At 42.7% G+C, this 17,408-nt stretch overlaps 1 protein-coding gene across 1 annotated transcript in view; it reads left to right on the top strand.

Annotated features, from left to right (window-relative positions):
• The window catches only part of igf2r (insulin-like growth factor 2 receptor), a 66,257-nt gene that overhangs the window by 38,820 nt on the left and 10,029 nt on the right, over positions 1-17,408 (top strand). Inside the window, exons 16-41 of the mRNA XM_020637047.3 lie at positions 1,503-1,671; positions 1,852-1,967; positions 2,131-2,284; positions 3,097-3,273; positions 3,382-3,477; positions 3,596-3,697; positions 4,075-4,237; positions 4,765-4,941; positions 5,040-5,186; positions 5,400-5,578; positions 5,806-5,893; positions 6,205-6,414; positions 6,497-6,627; positions 7,696-7,799; positions 8,730-8,863; positions 9,002-9,198; positions 9,372-9,498; positions 9,698-9,829; positions 12,496-12,655; positions 13,382-13,490; positions 14,509-14,590; positions 14,711-14,844; positions 15,050-15,199; positions 15,293-15,451; positions 15,704-15,914; positions 17,208-17,360. Of these exons, the coding sequence (XP_020492703.2) occupies positions 1,503-1,671; positions 1,852-1,967; positions 2,131-2,284; positions 3,097-3,273; positions 3,382-3,477; positions 3,596-3,697; positions 4,075-4,237; positions 4,765-4,941; positions 5,040-5,186; positions 5,400-5,578; positions 5,806-5,893; positions 6,205-6,414; positions 6,497-6,627; positions 7,696-7,799; positions 8,730-8,863; positions 9,002-9,198; positions 9,372-9,498; positions 9,698-9,829; positions 12,496-12,655; positions 13,382-13,490; positions 14,509-14,590; positions 14,711-14,844; positions 15,050-15,199; positions 15,293-15,451; positions 15,704-15,914; positions 17,208-17,360 (3,761 nt within the window). The remainder of the gene's footprint in view (positions 1-1,502; positions 1,672-1,851; positions 1,968-2,130; positions 2,285-3,096; positions 3,274-3,381; positions 3,478-3,595; positions 3,698-4,074; positions 4,238-4,764; positions 4,942-5,039; positions 5,187-5,399; positions 5,579-5,805; positions 5,894-6,204; positions 6,415-6,496; positions 6,628-7,695; positions 7,800-8,729; positions 8,864-9,001; positions 9,199-9,371; positions 9,499-9,697; positions 9,830-12,495; positions 12,656-13,381; positions 13,491-14,508; positions 14,591-14,710; positions 14,845-15,049; positions 15,200-15,292; positions 15,452-15,703; positions 15,915-17,207; positions 17,361-17,408) is intronic.

Genomic DNA, 17,408 nt, shown 5'->3' on the forward strand with positions numbered 1-17,408 from the left:
GAGTTCATTTCTGTAACGACTGTGTGACCATGTGCTGTAAAGTACGGTCCTCATTAGGACAGTTAGTTTCAAGTTACATTGTCAAATTAAAATTGTCATGATAGATTCAATCCTGAAGTATTCATAATGTGTTTGTGGGGGTGATGGTGGCGCAGTGGTTAGAGCGTGTATGGAGGCTGCAGTCCTCCAAGCAGACGGCCCAGGTTCCAATCCAACCTGTGGCCCCTTTCCCGCATGTCAATCCCCACTCTATCTCTCCCTGATTTTCATCTCTATCCGCCGTCTTATCGCTCCAATAAAGGCACAAAACCCCAAAAAAGAAATCTTGAAAAAGTTGTTTGCTTTCCATTGCTATCAGAGTTTACATTTTCTGTGTTCAGATATTTAATTAACTTAAATTGTCACACAGATTTAAAGGTCACATATTCTCCTTTTCAACCAGTTTAAATAAGTCTCAGAGCTCCTCAAAACATGTCTGTGAAGTTTCTTAAATACTAATTTTAAACCCCTCACTCATCACTGTTTGTTGTATGAACGTGTTGGATGGACTTCTTTAACCCTACGTAGACTTAAACACTGGCGTACTTTGATCTATAGTCTATTTTAGGTCTGCTTCCTTCGTACCTTCTGACCTTCATCAGTCAGAAGAGTACAGGGACTTATAATCTTCGATCTCAGGACCTTTTCTTTATGTCTGTTCCAAAAGTCCGAACTGAACTGGGGAAAAAGACCTTTAAGTTTGCTGCTCCCTTTACTTGGAACGAATTACAAAAAGAGCTGAAACTTAATGAACTTCTCTCGTTGGATGCCTTTAAGAGGAAGTTAAATGACTTGGAGGCGGACACATCTGGCTGTAGATGTTCTCCCTGATGTATTTGTGGATGATTTTTGACAAACATTTTGCTGTTCGGATTTGTTATTTGTGTCTTTTAATGTCTGATGTATTTTGTATTTGAAAGATCGGCTGCTCGTTGTCCAGTGTGAAACTCTGTTAATGTTTTGCTGCCTGTCTTGGCCAGGACACTCTTGAAAAAGAGATTTGTAATCTCAATGAGTTTCTTTCCTGGTTAAATAAAAGTTTTAAAAAGAAAAAAAAAGAAATCCACTCTGATCCTGTATTTGATCATGTCTATAAACTCCTCTATTTCAGCCCTGCTCAGAACAGACTGTTTCTGTGTCTACATGTGAGTGTTAGGGTGCACTCACACTAGACAATCTGTACCGTGCCTTGAGCACGCTTCACCCCTAAAGTCCAGTTCCTTAGACTAGTGTGATCTGATCCAAAGACAATTGTTCAGTTTTACATCTGGTTGTGCTCTGACTCGTGAAAATGTGGGACCTTTAATGTGACTGAAGAGCTGTCACATGAAATCCCATCTGAAAGTTTGCTGATCAAAATGAAGCTTTTGAGTGTTAACCAGGACGCCCCCCCCCCCCCCCCCCCCCCCCCCCTCCCCATCAACAGATGATGTTGCCTGATCATTTTCCCTCTCCCACTTCAGCTCCTGGAGTCTCGGCGAGGCCAACTCCCGTCTGTCCTACTACGACGGCCTGATCCAGCTGACCTACAGTAACGGCTCGCAGTACAACAACCAACAACACACCCTCAGATCCACGCTCATCTCGTTCCTCTGTGACCCAGAAGCCGGAGCTGGAAAACCTGAATTCCAGGTAAAAAAAACTCCTCCCTTTCCTTTTTTCTCCTCCTGCTGTGTGTGTGTTTGTTTTTATTTCTACAATGTGTGTCTACACTGTCGGACATTTTCTTTTGTTGTTTCATATTTAAGGTAAATAATGAAGATCGCATGTGCATGTTTAAATTTCCATCTTGTGTTTGTTTTACGACTCCAGGTTGAGGACAACTACACCTATAACTTCCGCTGGTATACGTCCTACGCATGTCCTGAAAGGCCTCATGAGTGTTTGGTGACGGATCCCAAAAGTCTTGACCAGTACGACTTATCCAGGTAACAGCTGATATAGAAACTTTACATTATCAAGAGGCAAAGAAAGAAAATCAAAGAGATTCAGTTCAGTTTAAGACACTTCTGTGACCAACACGCCCTCATCCTTCTTCTTCTTTTTCTTCTTCTTCTTCTTCTTCTCTTCTTCTTTTTCTTCTTCCTGCAGCTTGTCTCGCTCCTCCTCCAACTGGGTGGCCATGGATATGACCGACACCCAGAACCTGAAGAAGTACTACATCAACATATGTCGGCCAATCAACGCTGTACCCGGCTGCGACCATCACGCGTCCGTCTGCCAGATGAAGTACACATCGGGGCAGGTCTGTAACGCCCAGTGAACGATGGCGGAAAAAAAAACAGAATCGTGCCTTGAAAATGAATCTCAGTAGAACTTTTCTCTGCGCAATAACTGCACTTATATGTACTTTAATTAAAGGTGGAGTTTTGGTGGTGAAATTTGAAACAATTATATGCTTTATATTTGTAACTGAATACGGAAACTTTACTCAAAGAAAGAATGGGTCCCTGGAACACTGTTTGGATCTAAAAAGCTACCAGGAGAGTTACGGTTTCACTGTTGAGGGTCCACCACCATAACTTCTCGTGTATCATTTTATCTTCAAACAGTGTTACAGGGACCACATTTTCCGTATTGCGTTATGGACATATACCACAGAATCTGTACGTTTCTTAAACTTTCAAATTTCTCTTCCAAAACTTAGTGCACCTTTAATTAATCGCATCTATGTTAATACCTTAAATGAAAAGCAGAGGAGTCATCCATCACAAGCTGTTTGTTTAGGCAGTCTTTAGCTGCCACTGAACAAAACGATCTGCACCTTTCTCGTATTCAAAGCTGGACTACAACCCGTCTCGTCAGCCAGTTAGTGACATGAAAGAACTGTGTTTGAACTGAACTTTGACATATCATGACCTTTAAGTTGACATTTCCAGTTTGTCAGCAGTTTAAAAAGTGTCTGGTCTCTAGACTTAGGCCTGTGCTATAAAGCGACTTCAGCATATCTGGCTTCACTAACTCGGTCTCAGCTCTATAACTGTTTGTCATGTGATCAGTTCTTTCAAAGCTGTTGTGTTTTGTTGTGTTTTTAAATGAGCTGTCCCCTGTCCTCAGAGCTCTCCAGCAGAGGTCGTATCGGTCAGTAACATGGGAATCTCCAAGCGAGGGCCGATCATCGAGGGGCGGGACCGCCTGCTGCTGGAGTTCACAGACGGCTCAGTGTGCATGTCAGACGGCCAGGAGCTCAGATACATGACGCGCATCCACCTGGTCTGCTCCAGAGGCTCTGTGGTGAGTCGGCTGTGTCACAGAGTAGACTGTGTAGTTCACTGAAACATGTTGGTATCAAATCTTCTGCACACACTTTTTTTGAGAATGTGACCCTGTTTGTGTTTGTAGTCCATGAGACCTCGATTCCTGATGTACCAGAACTGTACCGCCAACTTCATGTGGGAGACCAGGGCCGCCTGTGCCATCAAAACCACCAAGAACAACGTAAGTCTACTCGTATCTAATCATCACATCCTTTGTTTACAGTATGTTTGAACGTTGATGAGCTGCTAAATGTTTATGATTGACTATAATAAAAACATGTGATGTCTTCTTGTTTCAGAGCTGTGCTGTGGTGGATCCAAACACCGGCTTTGAGTTCAACCTTCAGCTTTTGGCCTCTAAGACTGGATACAGGACAAATGCAAATGGAAAAGACTTCCTGGTAAGATTTGAGTTTATCAAAGTAGCTGCCATTTATCTTTTTTTCAATCAACAAATAAAGAGACTATATCGGAAAAAAAACAACTTAGCACAGAGGGTTAAGTTGTAAGGTTTACTATGTCTGTTTTGTTGAATGAATGGATTTAACTATCCACCTTTTATCTGTTCTTGATCTCTTAATCATGAGTCTGAGACTACTTCTAAAATAATCCTTCAAGGAGATCTATCATCCTCACTTTCACCTTTAATTATGTCACTCTGTGAAGCTATTGAGTAGCATTTTCAGAACCGATGTGTAACTTTCCCCGAGGTTCAGAATGGACATCCATCAGATCCTCCTTTAAACTTAACTCGAGTATTCTCCCTCGCTCTGTGCAGGTGAATATCTGCTCCGACGCTCCAGAGTGTGGACAGGGCATGGCCGGCTGTGAGATCGACGAGGGGCATCCGGTGAGCCCGGTGGGGGTGGAAAAGACCCTGCAGTACTCCACAGACAGTCTGATCAAACTCACATATAAGGGACCCCTGGACACTCCCACAGGTTGGAAAGATACTTAAAAAAAAACCTGTTTTACGTTTGCAGTTATTGATGGCTGTAGATGCTGTTGTTTACTGTTTTGATGACCTGTGATCAGCTTTGGTGAATTTGCATCGACTGTGTTTCTCAGCTAGTTTTAAAAGGCAAACATCATTCAGCTGTGGTGCTGACTGTTAAACGTTTATATATTTTAAGGTTAAACAGCCGGTTTACACGCGCATCAAATCAGCTTTATCTGTTTTTTTTTTTGTTGTTTTTTTAATTCACTTTAATGTCTATTCCTTTAGATTGTTGTACACCAGATAAACTGTCGATAAAGTTGTGATTCTTATTTTTATCAAATGAAAAAGCTGAGCAGAGTAACAATGCCATGTCAGGACTCAAAATGAATTCATAAAACGACCTTACAGTCAACCACAATGTGATTATCCTTTCTTTGTTTTACCATTCTCAGTTTGATTTTTAACATCCAAAACATTGATTCTGCTTTTTGAGTCTCCTTTTCCTTTAAAACGTTTCTTCTCCATCAGCGACTCGAGACACCTTCACCATCAACTTCGTGTGCAATCGCACCTCTCACCCCGGCTCGCTGAAGCTGCTTCAAGAGGAGCTGAGTACTTTACCCCACCACGTGGTCCACAACGTGCTCTTTGAGTTCTCCACTGCGCTGGTCTGCATCCCCGCTCCGGTCGACTGCCAGATCATCGGTATGTACACACCGTTACACACATTACACACAAACACACAGCTGGTCACCTTTAGGAGAAGGTTCATGTTCGGGTTCTTCTTTTTTTGTTACCTGTAGATTCCCACGGTAACGAGTACGACCTGAGTCACCTGATCCGGGATGCAGAGGACAGCCCCTGGGTCGCCATAGAGACCGATGCAGCCCAATCACGCAGCTTTTACATCAACGTCTGCAAACCTCTTCCTCAAGTGGGAAACTGCCCAGGTCTGTGTTTTAGGATTAATACTTTTGTTTTTTGTTTTTTTAAGATCTATTTTTGGGGCTTTTTGTGCCTTTAATGGAGTGATAGGACAGTGGATAGAAAAAATCGAGGGTTTGATTCCCAGCTGCTGCAGCCACATGTCCGATGTGTCCTTGGGCGAGACCCTTAACCCCAAAGTGGCTCCCGTCTTTAATGTGTTGTATTCTTCTCTCCAGAGGGTCCTCTGGGTGCTTGCGCCGTGATCGACGGAAAGAGTTTGAACCTGGGGTACGTCCAGTCCAGCCCGCAGGCGGCAGAGGACGGCTCCATCAGCATCGTGTACCAGAACGGGGATCAGTGTGGTCCCACGTCGCACTACTCCACACGCATCATCTTCCAGTGTGATGACCACCCTGTGAGTATCGGAGCATCCACTCGACCCACGACCTAAAAACACACACCGTCCTCTATCTTCTATCTGACTCTAAATGAGAGCTCCACTCACATATTGGACCTTTAAACACCTCTGCCTTAAATAAGTAGTCTACACAGCTGCTATGTCACACACACACACACACACACATGTTCTAGAGAGACCTAAAAAGACACTCATAATGTGATGTGATTTGTGTTTTTCTGTAGGGCTCTCCCATGTTGGACAGTAAAGATGGTTGTGAATATGTGTTCATCTGGAGGACGTCCGAGGCCTGTCCTATCAGGAAGACTAAAGGTGAAAGAACCAGTGACTTTCGTACATAAAGAAATAAACTGTCTTAACACTGATGAATAGAATAGAATAGAATGACTTTATTGATCCCAAACTGGGAAATTGTGGCGTTACAGCAGCAGGTTATCAAATAAAACAATATAAGAATAGATACATAAATAAGCACTTAAAATATAAAATAAATAAGAATAAGATGAGATTTATACATCAAGGATTTAATTTAACATTCTTACTGGTTAAAAAAAATGAAAAGTGAAATGCAACATTTATTCAGGCCAAGCTGAGACTATAATCTATTTTTCTGATCCGTCCAGGTGTCGACTGTAAAGTTCGAGACCCGCGGAGTGGCTACGAGTTCAACCTGAACTCTCTGAAGGGCAGAGATTATCCCGTCAGAAACGGAAAGTACAACTACCACCTGTCGGTGTGCGAGGGGCTGCAGAGGGGCATCTGCACCCACAGAGACACGGGCATCGAAACCGTGTCCTCCTGCCAGGTGGACGGAGACAACCATAAGATCGCAGGTACAGGATTGTAACACTCCTCCTCCTCGTTCTTCTTTGTTTACACGTTTTGGTGTTTTACATTTGTGTTGTGTGTCGGCAGGAATGGCAAACCAAGTCTTGACTTACGTGGGCGACCAGCTGATCCTGAACTACACCGATGGAGACACGTGTCATAAAGTCTACAAAAGATCAACAGAGATCCACTTCTCCTGCCACCCGGACCGCCATCCTGTGAGTTTAATTATTCCAATCACACTCGCACATACTCATTCTATTTGTAGTAAAGAGCACTATTTAGTTTCCTTTTCACTTCCTTTCTTCTCCTACCTCACTTCCTTTAGTACACTTCCTGGTTCCTCCCTTCCCCTCATTCCCTTTAGGTGCTTCAGAATTGCAAAGTCCCTACACAATCTGACAGTAGACAGTCCCTTCTAACCGTGCTGTATCCTGTGAGGACTGTTCAGCATGCAGATATTTGTTCCTACTGTGACATCATTAGCCCGCCTCGTGTTATTGATTCTCCAGTTCACGTGATATTCACGATGTCTCAGTGAATAATTCAAAACTTCACATTGCATGTAAACAATTGAACAACTTAACATTTGAAAGGCACTTTGCCCAAACCGGCCGTGTCCATCCTCGTTTGTTTTTTTCATTTTTTTTTCATCCTCTTTTGTTTTGATTTGGAGGCGCACGTGAAGTGACGTCTAAGGTTTAATTTCGCACAGCATTGTGGGAGTTAAAGTACAACTCATTTCCTGAAAGGATGCATCCAAACCACCAAAAGTTGCTGATTCTCAAGCCCTCATTTTAGGCTGTAATTCAGGCTCTTCAGGTGTCAGAGGGACTCTAACATAAAGATAGATTACTCTGACTCCACCGCCTCAGGTCGCTTAGGAAACAGCACACTTCATCATTACACCTGTCCTGTGCTGGAAAACACCTTTTTGTCTGGTTTGTTTTTCCACTTAGACACAACAGACAGATGCTGCAAAGCTTCCAGAAAATGACTTTTAAATTCTCTGTGTATTTGCTTTGACATGTGGTTAAAGAAAACACATTCTAGCAGATCTAAATCTTGTATGAGTGTCGGTTTAAAGCATTTCTAAAAGGGGAGAGCTGTCAAAAAAGTGTCAATAGTAAAGAGAAATGTCAGCATCAACATCCATCCCCTTAACTTGTTTTGACTTTGACAGAAGAAAACGTCTTTCCACTGAATGTTAAGCTGTTTATTCTACATTTCTTTATGTCTTTATCAAAGGTAACTCTTTGTGTATTGTGTTTATTGGCTTGTCTCAGGGAGTCCCAGAGTTTCTCAACGAGACTTCAGACTGCACCTACCTGTTCAGCTGGCCCACAGCTCTGGCCTGCATCCCGCTCAAAACCACCAGCTGCTCCTACAAGTAACAAAACTCTTACCCACTCCTCGACATGTGACAACTTTTACTTATATTTCTCCTTTTTCATTTTTAATACACTCAACCAGGTGCCACCAAAAAAACAGAATAAAGACAATTATAGTAAAATATGACCTTAGAAGGAGTCTTGATTTTTGGTACAAACAAAAGACAATACAATACAGTTTAATACAGCTGGGACAGTGCATCATACAAACATTACAATTGTCAGACTAAAATAAGTAAGTTGTGTATTTGAACCTTTCTGTCTTCAAACACACATTAGTGTATTTTTTAAGTTTACATTGAAGCTATTGCCTCTCCCAGATCTTATCAGATCCGCAGATGTTTTCTTAATGTTGAAATCCAAACAAATCTCCGGTTCATTAGGCAGATTAACCCTCAGGCATCAGTTTAATTTACTACCCTCTTAAGTCACTAAAGACAAAAATGTCCATGCCAAAAAACTGCTATAAAAATAAAACAGATTAATATATATATATATTTTTTTTATTATTTATCTTTTTATTTTTGCATAAATCTCTTAAACAACTCCAGCCCTGCTCAAAAATATCAAATATTAAGTAATTATCAGGAATTTAACCCTTTAAATGCCAGTTTGATTACATGATTCTGGCATTTAAAGGGTTCAATTTTTCGAGTCTTTCTTACAGAAAATGGTGCCACATGCACTAACACAGACAAAATGATGGCCAGATGAAGGGATAAAATTTGACCAAGTGGACAGAAATGTCCATAGTGATGCATGAGGGTTAACATACTGCACACTGCATGCAAGGTTCAGTGTTGTTAAAAAGCATCAACTGCACAAGTCCGATGATTTCGATGAACGGCAGCAACTTTTTTAAATTTATTTTTTTATTCCTGTGCGAGGTTACAGTCAGAAATCTCTCTTCATGTCTCTTGTGTTCTCAGCGATGGGCAGGGCAACTCGTACGACCTCTCCCCTCTGGCTATGGAGTCTAGAAACTGGGTAGTGGAGCCGTCTACTGAGGACACAGACAAACAATATTACATCAACGTCTGCAGGTCGCTGGTGCAGCAGGGAGGTCAGTGTGCATGCTTGTGCTCTTCATGTTACCTGATTGAAAGACAGATTTCTTTAGTTCCCTTCTGATTTTGAAGTGTAAGTAAAAAGAATATCTGATAAAAATCAAAACCGGACTCTGTGTTTACTCTGTGCACAGGATCGTGGAAGTGTCCGTCCACCGCCGCGTCCTGCGTGAAGGTCAGAGATGAATATGTGAACCTGGGCCAGGTGGAGTCCGGTCCCACATTGGACAGAAATGTCCTGAAGCTGCAGTACAGCAGCGGCCAGGCCTGTCCCGACAAAAGCCGCAACAGGACCAGCATCATCCGCTTCAAGTGTGACAAAGATAAAGTGGTGAGGAAACACACTCAATATTTTTTGTCTGTTTCTTTTGATTCTATAAAATTGTACATAAAGAGTAAAAGGTTGGACTTTACAGAAAAGGGGCAACAGGAAAAACTGAGAACATGTGTTTTTTTTGTGTGTTTTACATAAAAGTAAACATGTTTTTTCTCTCTCCCATCCAGGACTCGCGGCCTACTCTGATCTCTGCCATCGAGGACTGTGTGTACACCTTCCTCTGGTTAACAGCTGCTGCCTGCCCTCTCAACACCATCCAGCATGATGACTGCAAAGTCACCAACCCTTCTACAGGTCAGAGGACTCCTGGACACCTTGTATTTACTGTACACATACAACACTCCTGGAATACTTCTTCATGGACTGTCTAGTTTTTACAGAAGCAGGGAATATGATATCACCCTCACAAAGATGAGGTGGACATGTCAGTGTTAGTATTTCTGTAACCCTGCAGCTGTCCAACGTTTCTAAAATAAATCCCCTCCCCCTGCAGGTCACCTGTTTGATCTGAACTCCCTGACGAAGGAGGAAGGCTACACGGTGTTCGATCCTCGGGAGAGCAGGAGGATGTTCCGCTTGAACATCTGTGGAAACATGACCAACATCGGGTGCAGCCCTGAAACAGGTATGGAGATCCATCAGGTGATCCTTCTGGTTGTATCGTAAGAGTATATAGAAGTTGTCTTCAGCACAACAAATACCACCACCACTCCTTTGTTCTCTGCATTACTGTGAGGAAATCGATTGTAAAGTCATCATTCAGTCTGACTTAATTCCAATGAACTGTAGCATTTGGAGGACATTTTTATACTTCTGTCTGGGGATGATTTATCCCTCAGCTAACACACAGGGACATGATAGACTTCTAAAGCAAATCCCTAAAGGTTCAGAGGGGGGGGGCTTGCTTAAACCATAAACATCTTCAACATATGCACTTCAACTCCACTCAGATCACTCTTTAACCACGCAGAGGGAAATCAGTGTTGCTTTAAAAAAAAAAAAACTGAAGCTCGAGGGGAATCAACCATTAACTTTATGAGCTGCAGATGAAATGACGTCTCCATGTTCACCCCTCCCTGTAATCAGACACGTGTCGTACTTCAGGATAGGATGGGTTACTGACTGATACCTCAAAGGTCATGCATTTGTGGAGGACATTTACTATTGGGTATTGGATTATAAAAGGAGAATAACCAAAGATATATCTCCTGTTTGTTTGGTTTTTTAAAGTTAGCCAGTAGTCACTTCTTCCATTGTGTGAGGCCACACACAATTTCTGCAGTTTCAATTCCCCTAGTGTTCAAAATGAGTACTGCAGTCCAAATCCAAAACATTAAAGAGAGCTGTCTCCCCCCGCCCCCTCCTCTCTAGAGTCAATGCTCACACAGGTCACCATGTGGTGGAGTCTGAAGCTTCAGTGTTTATCCAGCTCTGCATGGGTCTGTAAACCTTTCTGTGTTCTAACCTCTCTCCATTTTTCAAAAGCATCTCCAATATTGATCCTAGTTTGAGCACGTTTCTGCTCGTGGAGCTTATTAGAAACATGCAGAGGCTTTTTAGGTCGGGTACAATCACTTCTATCTGAACCACTTCTCTTGACCGCTTCCATCGCTGCAACACCTGTTGACCTGATAACTGGTCTCATACCTGAGCACTTCAACATAGCATGTTTCCTTAATGTCTGATGATACAATAAGGTCATTTTATTAATTAATTCAGTAGATATCTCACGTTTTAGTCCTGTAAGCAATTCCTTTTTTTTTTTTACTCCCCTCAACTGTTTTTTTTTTCACACAAAATCTTTGCACGTGTCATCTCGTTGACTTCTTCTGGTTACTTTTTACCTCGTCAGATGTTTGTTTGGTTTACGTAACAGCACTGGGAACATAATAAGAGACCTCAAACTTTTTTACTTCTCTAATTATTGACCGCTGTTTCATAGGGCTGTAGTAGAGGATGGCCAGGGAACTGAGAGAAGCTGAGTGTGCACTGTCTGACATCAATATCTAATTCTAAGTTAACTCTGCATCGAAATACACAGAGAAAGACAATGTTAGTACACATGATTCTTTAGAGAGTGTCAGATTTTTTAGATTATTGTATTTGATGTTGATGGAAATGGAAGTGGATTGTTCCTCTTTTTATGAAAGAACGTCTGATGAAGTCCTGAGAGAGTGTTTTTGATTTGAGGTGAATGTTGGAAGAACACTTTTTTGGAAATGCTACAGTGGGCTTGTCTTGAGATAATGTTGTTTTTATGCATAAAAACAAATTGCAGAAACAAAACCTACAATAAAAAGTCTGCATCATAGAGGTTCTTCTGCTCTCTTTCACACACACTGTTACGACCCCTAAATCAATGACTCGTTTTACAGGGAGTCAAACAGAAATCAACCAGTCAGGTTAAATCAGTTCAAGAAAAAGGTTTTATTTTTACAATCTGAATCTGTTGACAACATAAATAATTGACCAAGAAACAATAAAACTATAAACTGGAAGTCTGGTTTACAAAACAAAACAAAAAGGAAAGGTTAGTAACCCAAGCCAGGCCACACAGAGCCGTCAGACCGGACACTCACCCTCTACCACAAGCCACAGGATCCCTTAAAACACTGAACCCTTCACCAGAACCAACCTCACTTACCCGCAACTATACACACCCTAGGGAGAGACAAAAGCAATCAGTCAACAGGTTACAAACAGTTACATATTACAACCAGCAGAGGGAGACAAAACAACATACAACATAACACATGCACAAAACTCCTTAAAGTTTGCCAATATTTACAGCGAGAGTTGCATGAACACATTCTGCCACACACTTCACCCCGACACCGAAACTTTTTCCTTCCAGCCCCCTTTGTAAAACTTCTGACACAAGTCGAGGTGAGCTACTGTGTGAACACTGCAAGAAACATTCAGCAGAATTCACCACAAGTGAGCAGGCTAAAGTTCACCTTCAATATCAAGCTAGTGCTGCGATCTATGCACATAATGAAGCTGCCTTCAGATTCTTTATTGCTCTTTTTTTTGCTCTTTTGTTTTCTCTGTGGATTTACCCAATTACGAGCAGTTTTATTGAGAAGGCAGAACCTGTCATCACAGTGTCGGCTGTTGCTTTGTCCGCCATCTTGTATATGTTGTAGTCATTAAAGACGTGTCAAAGAGCAACAGGAACTCAGGAGTGCATGAGTGAAAAGTGCCACAGTCTTTGGGTGGAAAAATATAAAAACTGTAGAGTTTCTTAACTTTGAAGTGTTCTAATATATCTTGATGCGTTTTGTGCTCCAGCTGTGTGCATCAAGGAAGGAGCTACTGTAGTGAGCGGGGGTCAGGTGAGCAGGAAACTCTCGTACACGGATCAAGTTCTGGAGCTGACGTATGAAGGAGGAAGTCCCTGCCCAGCAAACCCCACACTCCAACACAAGACCATCGTCCACTTCTTCTGCAGGTACTTACACCTCTACACTGAGCGCTGGGTCTTTATCATGTACTCATTTTTATTTCAGTGTGAAGGAGGCGTTTGCACATCCGACTATCTCTAGTGTACGCACGTAAGGCCATCAGACTATCACTTTGAAAATCCTGCACACTACTCTGGCTCGGCATTTATTAGAAAAAATCACAACATTTAGGTCCGTCTGAACTTGTGTACACACTTGACAAAGGTTCAGAGGGACCCAGTTGTTGTGACTTTTTCTAACAAATTGTTGAGGCTAAGCAAGAGTAGTGTGCTGGATTTTTTTCCTTTTTCTAAAGGATTTCTATTTTATTATAAAATGAAAATCAAGGGGCGCAGATGACCTCAAGGTTAGTTCACACCCTGTGTACGGGAGGCTTTAGTCCTAGATAGAGCTGCCTCTCGACCCGGGCAGGTGGCTCTAGTCTGAGTCCCGCCTGTGGTACCGTTCCCTTTCCCACATGTCCTTCACCACTCAATTTGATTTCAGTTTCAATTTGCAATCTTTATTGGAATGACTGTAACTGACAATATCACCAAAATGGCAAACGGGAAAGAAGCCACAGGTCTGACCCAAACCCGGTTATTGTTATTATTATATGTTAACCAGGTTAGTCCCACTGAGATCAGAGGCTGAGATTAGCAGCAAAAACACTCAAACTCACCCAGTGCACATTTCATAATAAGAAAACATCCCGTGTTTTATTTTTTTTACAGGCCACCTACCATGACCTCGTCTCCTCCAGAGCCGGTTCTCATCGACTCAGAAGCTCAGACCTGCACGCACTACTTCTCTTTCCAAACACCTCTGGTGTGCGAGCAGACAGTAAGTATGTTTTATTTGTTTTCAAACAACGCCAGTAAAGAACTATCACCAGACCGTCTGGGAGCACTTTGGCTTCAGAAGGTTGAGTCACTCAACATAAAGACGACGTTTCATTGAATACTTTAACAGGGTCTTATTTACCTGAAGCAGCAAGCTCGAAGTTCAGACGGGCCTAAAAAGTTCCTTTTTTTAAAGAAAAAAAAACGTAATAATAACTAAGGAATATGTTTTATTTCAATGTTCTTGGTTTACTTAACAACCTTGTAACGGTTTGGGTCTCTTCCCTCTGGGTTAAGGGCGCGGTCACACTGGCCATCTGTACCGTGCCATACTAAAACACGATTGCCCCCCCCCCCCCCCCCGCATGTCTCTAGAGAGAGAGAGAGAGAGGATAAGTTCTAGTGATGCTGCTCCCCTTGTAACTTAGCAACACAGTTTGTCTTAAAGGTACATTTCATATCTACAGCCTGTATCATTTGACATTAGAGGGTTTCAGCGCTCAGAATTGCTCCGCTTCTTAACAAGGCCTTTTGAGCTACGAGAGCTCACAGAGTACAAACACTAGTTTTCAATCTCAAGAAACAATTCTAGGGGGCGCGCTGGTGGCGCAATGGTTAGGGCGCGCGTCCCATGTGTTGAGACTCTCGTCTCGAGCGGTAAGCCCAGGTTCACTTCCACCCGTGGCCCCTTTCTGCATGTCATTCCCCGCTCTCTCTCCCTGGTTTCCGACTCTCTCCACTGTCCTCTCTCTGCATTAAAGGCACGAAAAGCCCAAAATAAATCTTAAAAAAAGAAAAAGAAAAAAGAAACAATTCTAAAAGATATGTGTTTGAAGTCTACTCGTAAATTAGAGTGTATGTTAAGTTGTGTACTAAAGCAAACTGTTCACAATTCAGCCACCAAAAAAAGTTCTTTGCCTCCAGATGTGTTGGCTTGGTGGTCCGTTGGTCCAGAGTCTGATACGATAAGCATCGAGCCATCACATGTGTTTTTATTCCTTTTGATGGATTTTTTCCAGGTGAGGTGTTCAGTCCAGAACGGCTCTGCTCTCATAGACCTGACTCCTCTGATCCACGTTAACGGATTCTACGCAGCAACAGGTCAGTGAGCAAGTTCTGAACTCCCCTGAATTCATGATTTAAATGTCTCTACTTAATGCAGCTCTAGAAAAGAAGCTATCTTTTAACATAGTAACCGCTGTCTTGTTTTCCCCCTCTCAGATGATGCAGTGGACCAAAGTGATGGTTCTCCAGACTTCTACATCAACATCTGTCAGCCTCTGAACCCCATCCCGGGGGTCACCTGCCCCCCTGGAGCTGCTGTCTGTATGGATCCTGATAATGGACCTCCTGTGGTGAGAACCTCACAAACACTCATGTCTCACTGACGTGATTATTGCCTTGTAATAAAAACCAGAGCACCAACTTTAGAGTGATGTCATGTGAAAACAGCTGATGGAATATATAAGTACAACTTTTTGTTTGTACAGGAGCCCTTTGGTTAAATATACAACTTCCAGATTTTGTCACTGTACATAACAGTGTGCCTGTCTCTTTAAGGACATCGGGCGGACCACCAGCGGGCCTGAGATCAACGCCGCGACAGGAGAAGTGTCCATCACCTACCACAGCTCCACCAAGTGTGCAGCCGATCCCTCCCAGAACTACACCTCTACCATCATCTTCACCTGCCAGAGAGGCCTGGAGCTGGTCAGTCCAAAACGTTTAATTTCCTCCAGATGACACATACCTAACATTTAAACTCTCAGTGTTCCCATAGCAACCGTTTCTGCCTTCACACAGGGCTCCCCACAAATGCTGCGGCTGCAGGAGTGTGTGTACCTGTTCGAGTGGGCGACCCCCATCGTCTGTTCAGACACCACGCACACCAGCGGCTGCCGGCTCACCGACTCGCAGCTGCAGTTCACCTTCGACTTGTCGGCCCTCTCTGGTGAAGTCCAGGTGAGCTCCATGTAACTCTGACCCCCTAGTGTTCAAAATGAGTACTGCAGTCCAAATTCAAAACATTGTCTTGCAAAATAAACAAAAAGCTGGATTCTTTTTATGTTTAAATAAAAGTACAGCAAAGTGTCCACATGGGGGCGCCAAAATCCACGCTCAATGAAAGTTTATATAAGATATTTATATATAAATATCTGATGTTTGAGGGCTGTGAGTTAAACATTGTTCTGAAGATGAGTGTCTGTATTTTAGGTACAAGCGGGCTCCAGCATGTACCACATTAACGTCTGCAGCTCGGTGACAGAGCCGGCCTGTAAGAAGAGCGCCGTCTGCCGGGCGTCTGGCTCAGGTTCAGACAAGACCTCCTCTTCATATGGCATCAGCAAGGCCATGACGATGGAATACAAACACGAGGAGCAGGCCGTACTGATGCAGTATGGAGGAGGAGATCCCTGCCCACCAGGTGAGTCTGCTTACCCCCTTCAAAAGACCTCCAATCAGGGTTTAGCTCGAGGACTAATTCCACCTTCCAGTTAGCTGGATTTGATGAGCATTTGACAAAGTCTAGATATCACTTTTTTAGACGCTTTAATCTTCTCCTTTACTGTCAATGCAACTCAGGACAAACATGCAGGAAGTGATGTATGACGAGAAAACTCAACGCATTGACACATTTTAAGATTAAAAAAAGTTCCTTTGTAAGAGTAAGGATGAAACATTTTTTTAAATGTCATGATTGAGTAACAAAACAACTAGACTTAAATCTCTCAACGGACCATTTTCAGTGACTTAACACAGAGTTAGTGTGTTAATTAAAGTGCAAACTGTCCGTACAAAGCGTTTTTACTCGGCAGGTCACACCTACACATTCACACACTGGTGGAAGAGGCTGCTGTGTAAAGTGAACCATCAGAATGAGCTAATCCATTCATACACATTCACACCCTGTCGATAAAGCAGCAGGAGCAACTTAAGGTTGCCCTAGGACACATTGGACATGTGGCTGCAGGAGCTGGGGATCGAACCCCTGACCTTACGGTCAAGAGATGACTGACTCTACCCACTGAGCCACAGCTGCCACAATTTTTGGTCTTTGCCACTAATTAACAAATCTTCCTGCTTATTGCTTTCAAAGAAACAAAACTTGCCTCAAAAAATCGTACATTTACAAAACACTTTAATCCGTTTAAAGTCTTTATATGTGATTTTTCACATTTAAATATAATATAAATCAAGTATCTCCTCTGAAAATAACTCTGTGAGTCATGACTGTCTACAATGGGTGTAACACCCGAGTCCCACTGTCTGTGATGTTTTCAGAGTTTTCAGAGTCCTATCTTCACTTTGTTTACATCGTCAGGACGGCCGGCTGACTCCTCCCCTCGTGTATAAAAGTAGTTTAATTGAGGGACTAGAGAAAAGAAGAATAACATACTGTACTCACTGCTTAACTGTGTTTCTAGATCACGCTCATTTCAGGTAAATTTACATGCAGTGTGAAGATACCAGCATAATAAAGATCACTAGCATTAGCATGCTAACACAACAATGCAGAGCGAGTTGTTTTGGTTTCATGCTGGTGCTCAAGGGCGACATCTGCTGGATCAAAAAAATCACATATAAAGCCTTTAAAGAAAATCTGCTGACTCAAATATTTGTGAAGCTTTAATGTGAGTTAATTAAATAACACAAATGTTCCAAATCACACAATCCCATCAGTCATCACAGTCCCTGTGTTTGTTTGTGTGTGTTCCAGTGACGGACAGAGGCGAGGCGTGCGTGTTCCCCTTCACGCACATGAAGAAGTCGTACACAGAGTGCACCAAGGAAGGACGGACCGATGGCAAGAAGTGGTGTGCCACCACCGCGAACTACGACACAGACAAGAAATGGGGATTCTGCCATGAAGGTGCCACATCTCATATCCGCTGTTTTCTTTCACTGTGAACTGCTGATG

This window comes from Labrus bergylta, chromosome 15 (genome assembly GCF_963930695.1).
Source record: "Labrus bergylta chromosome 15, fLabBer1.1, whole genome shotgun sequence".
Taxonomy (NCBI): Eukaryota; Metazoa; Chordata; class Actinopteri; order Labriformes; family Labridae; genus Labrus; species Labrus bergylta.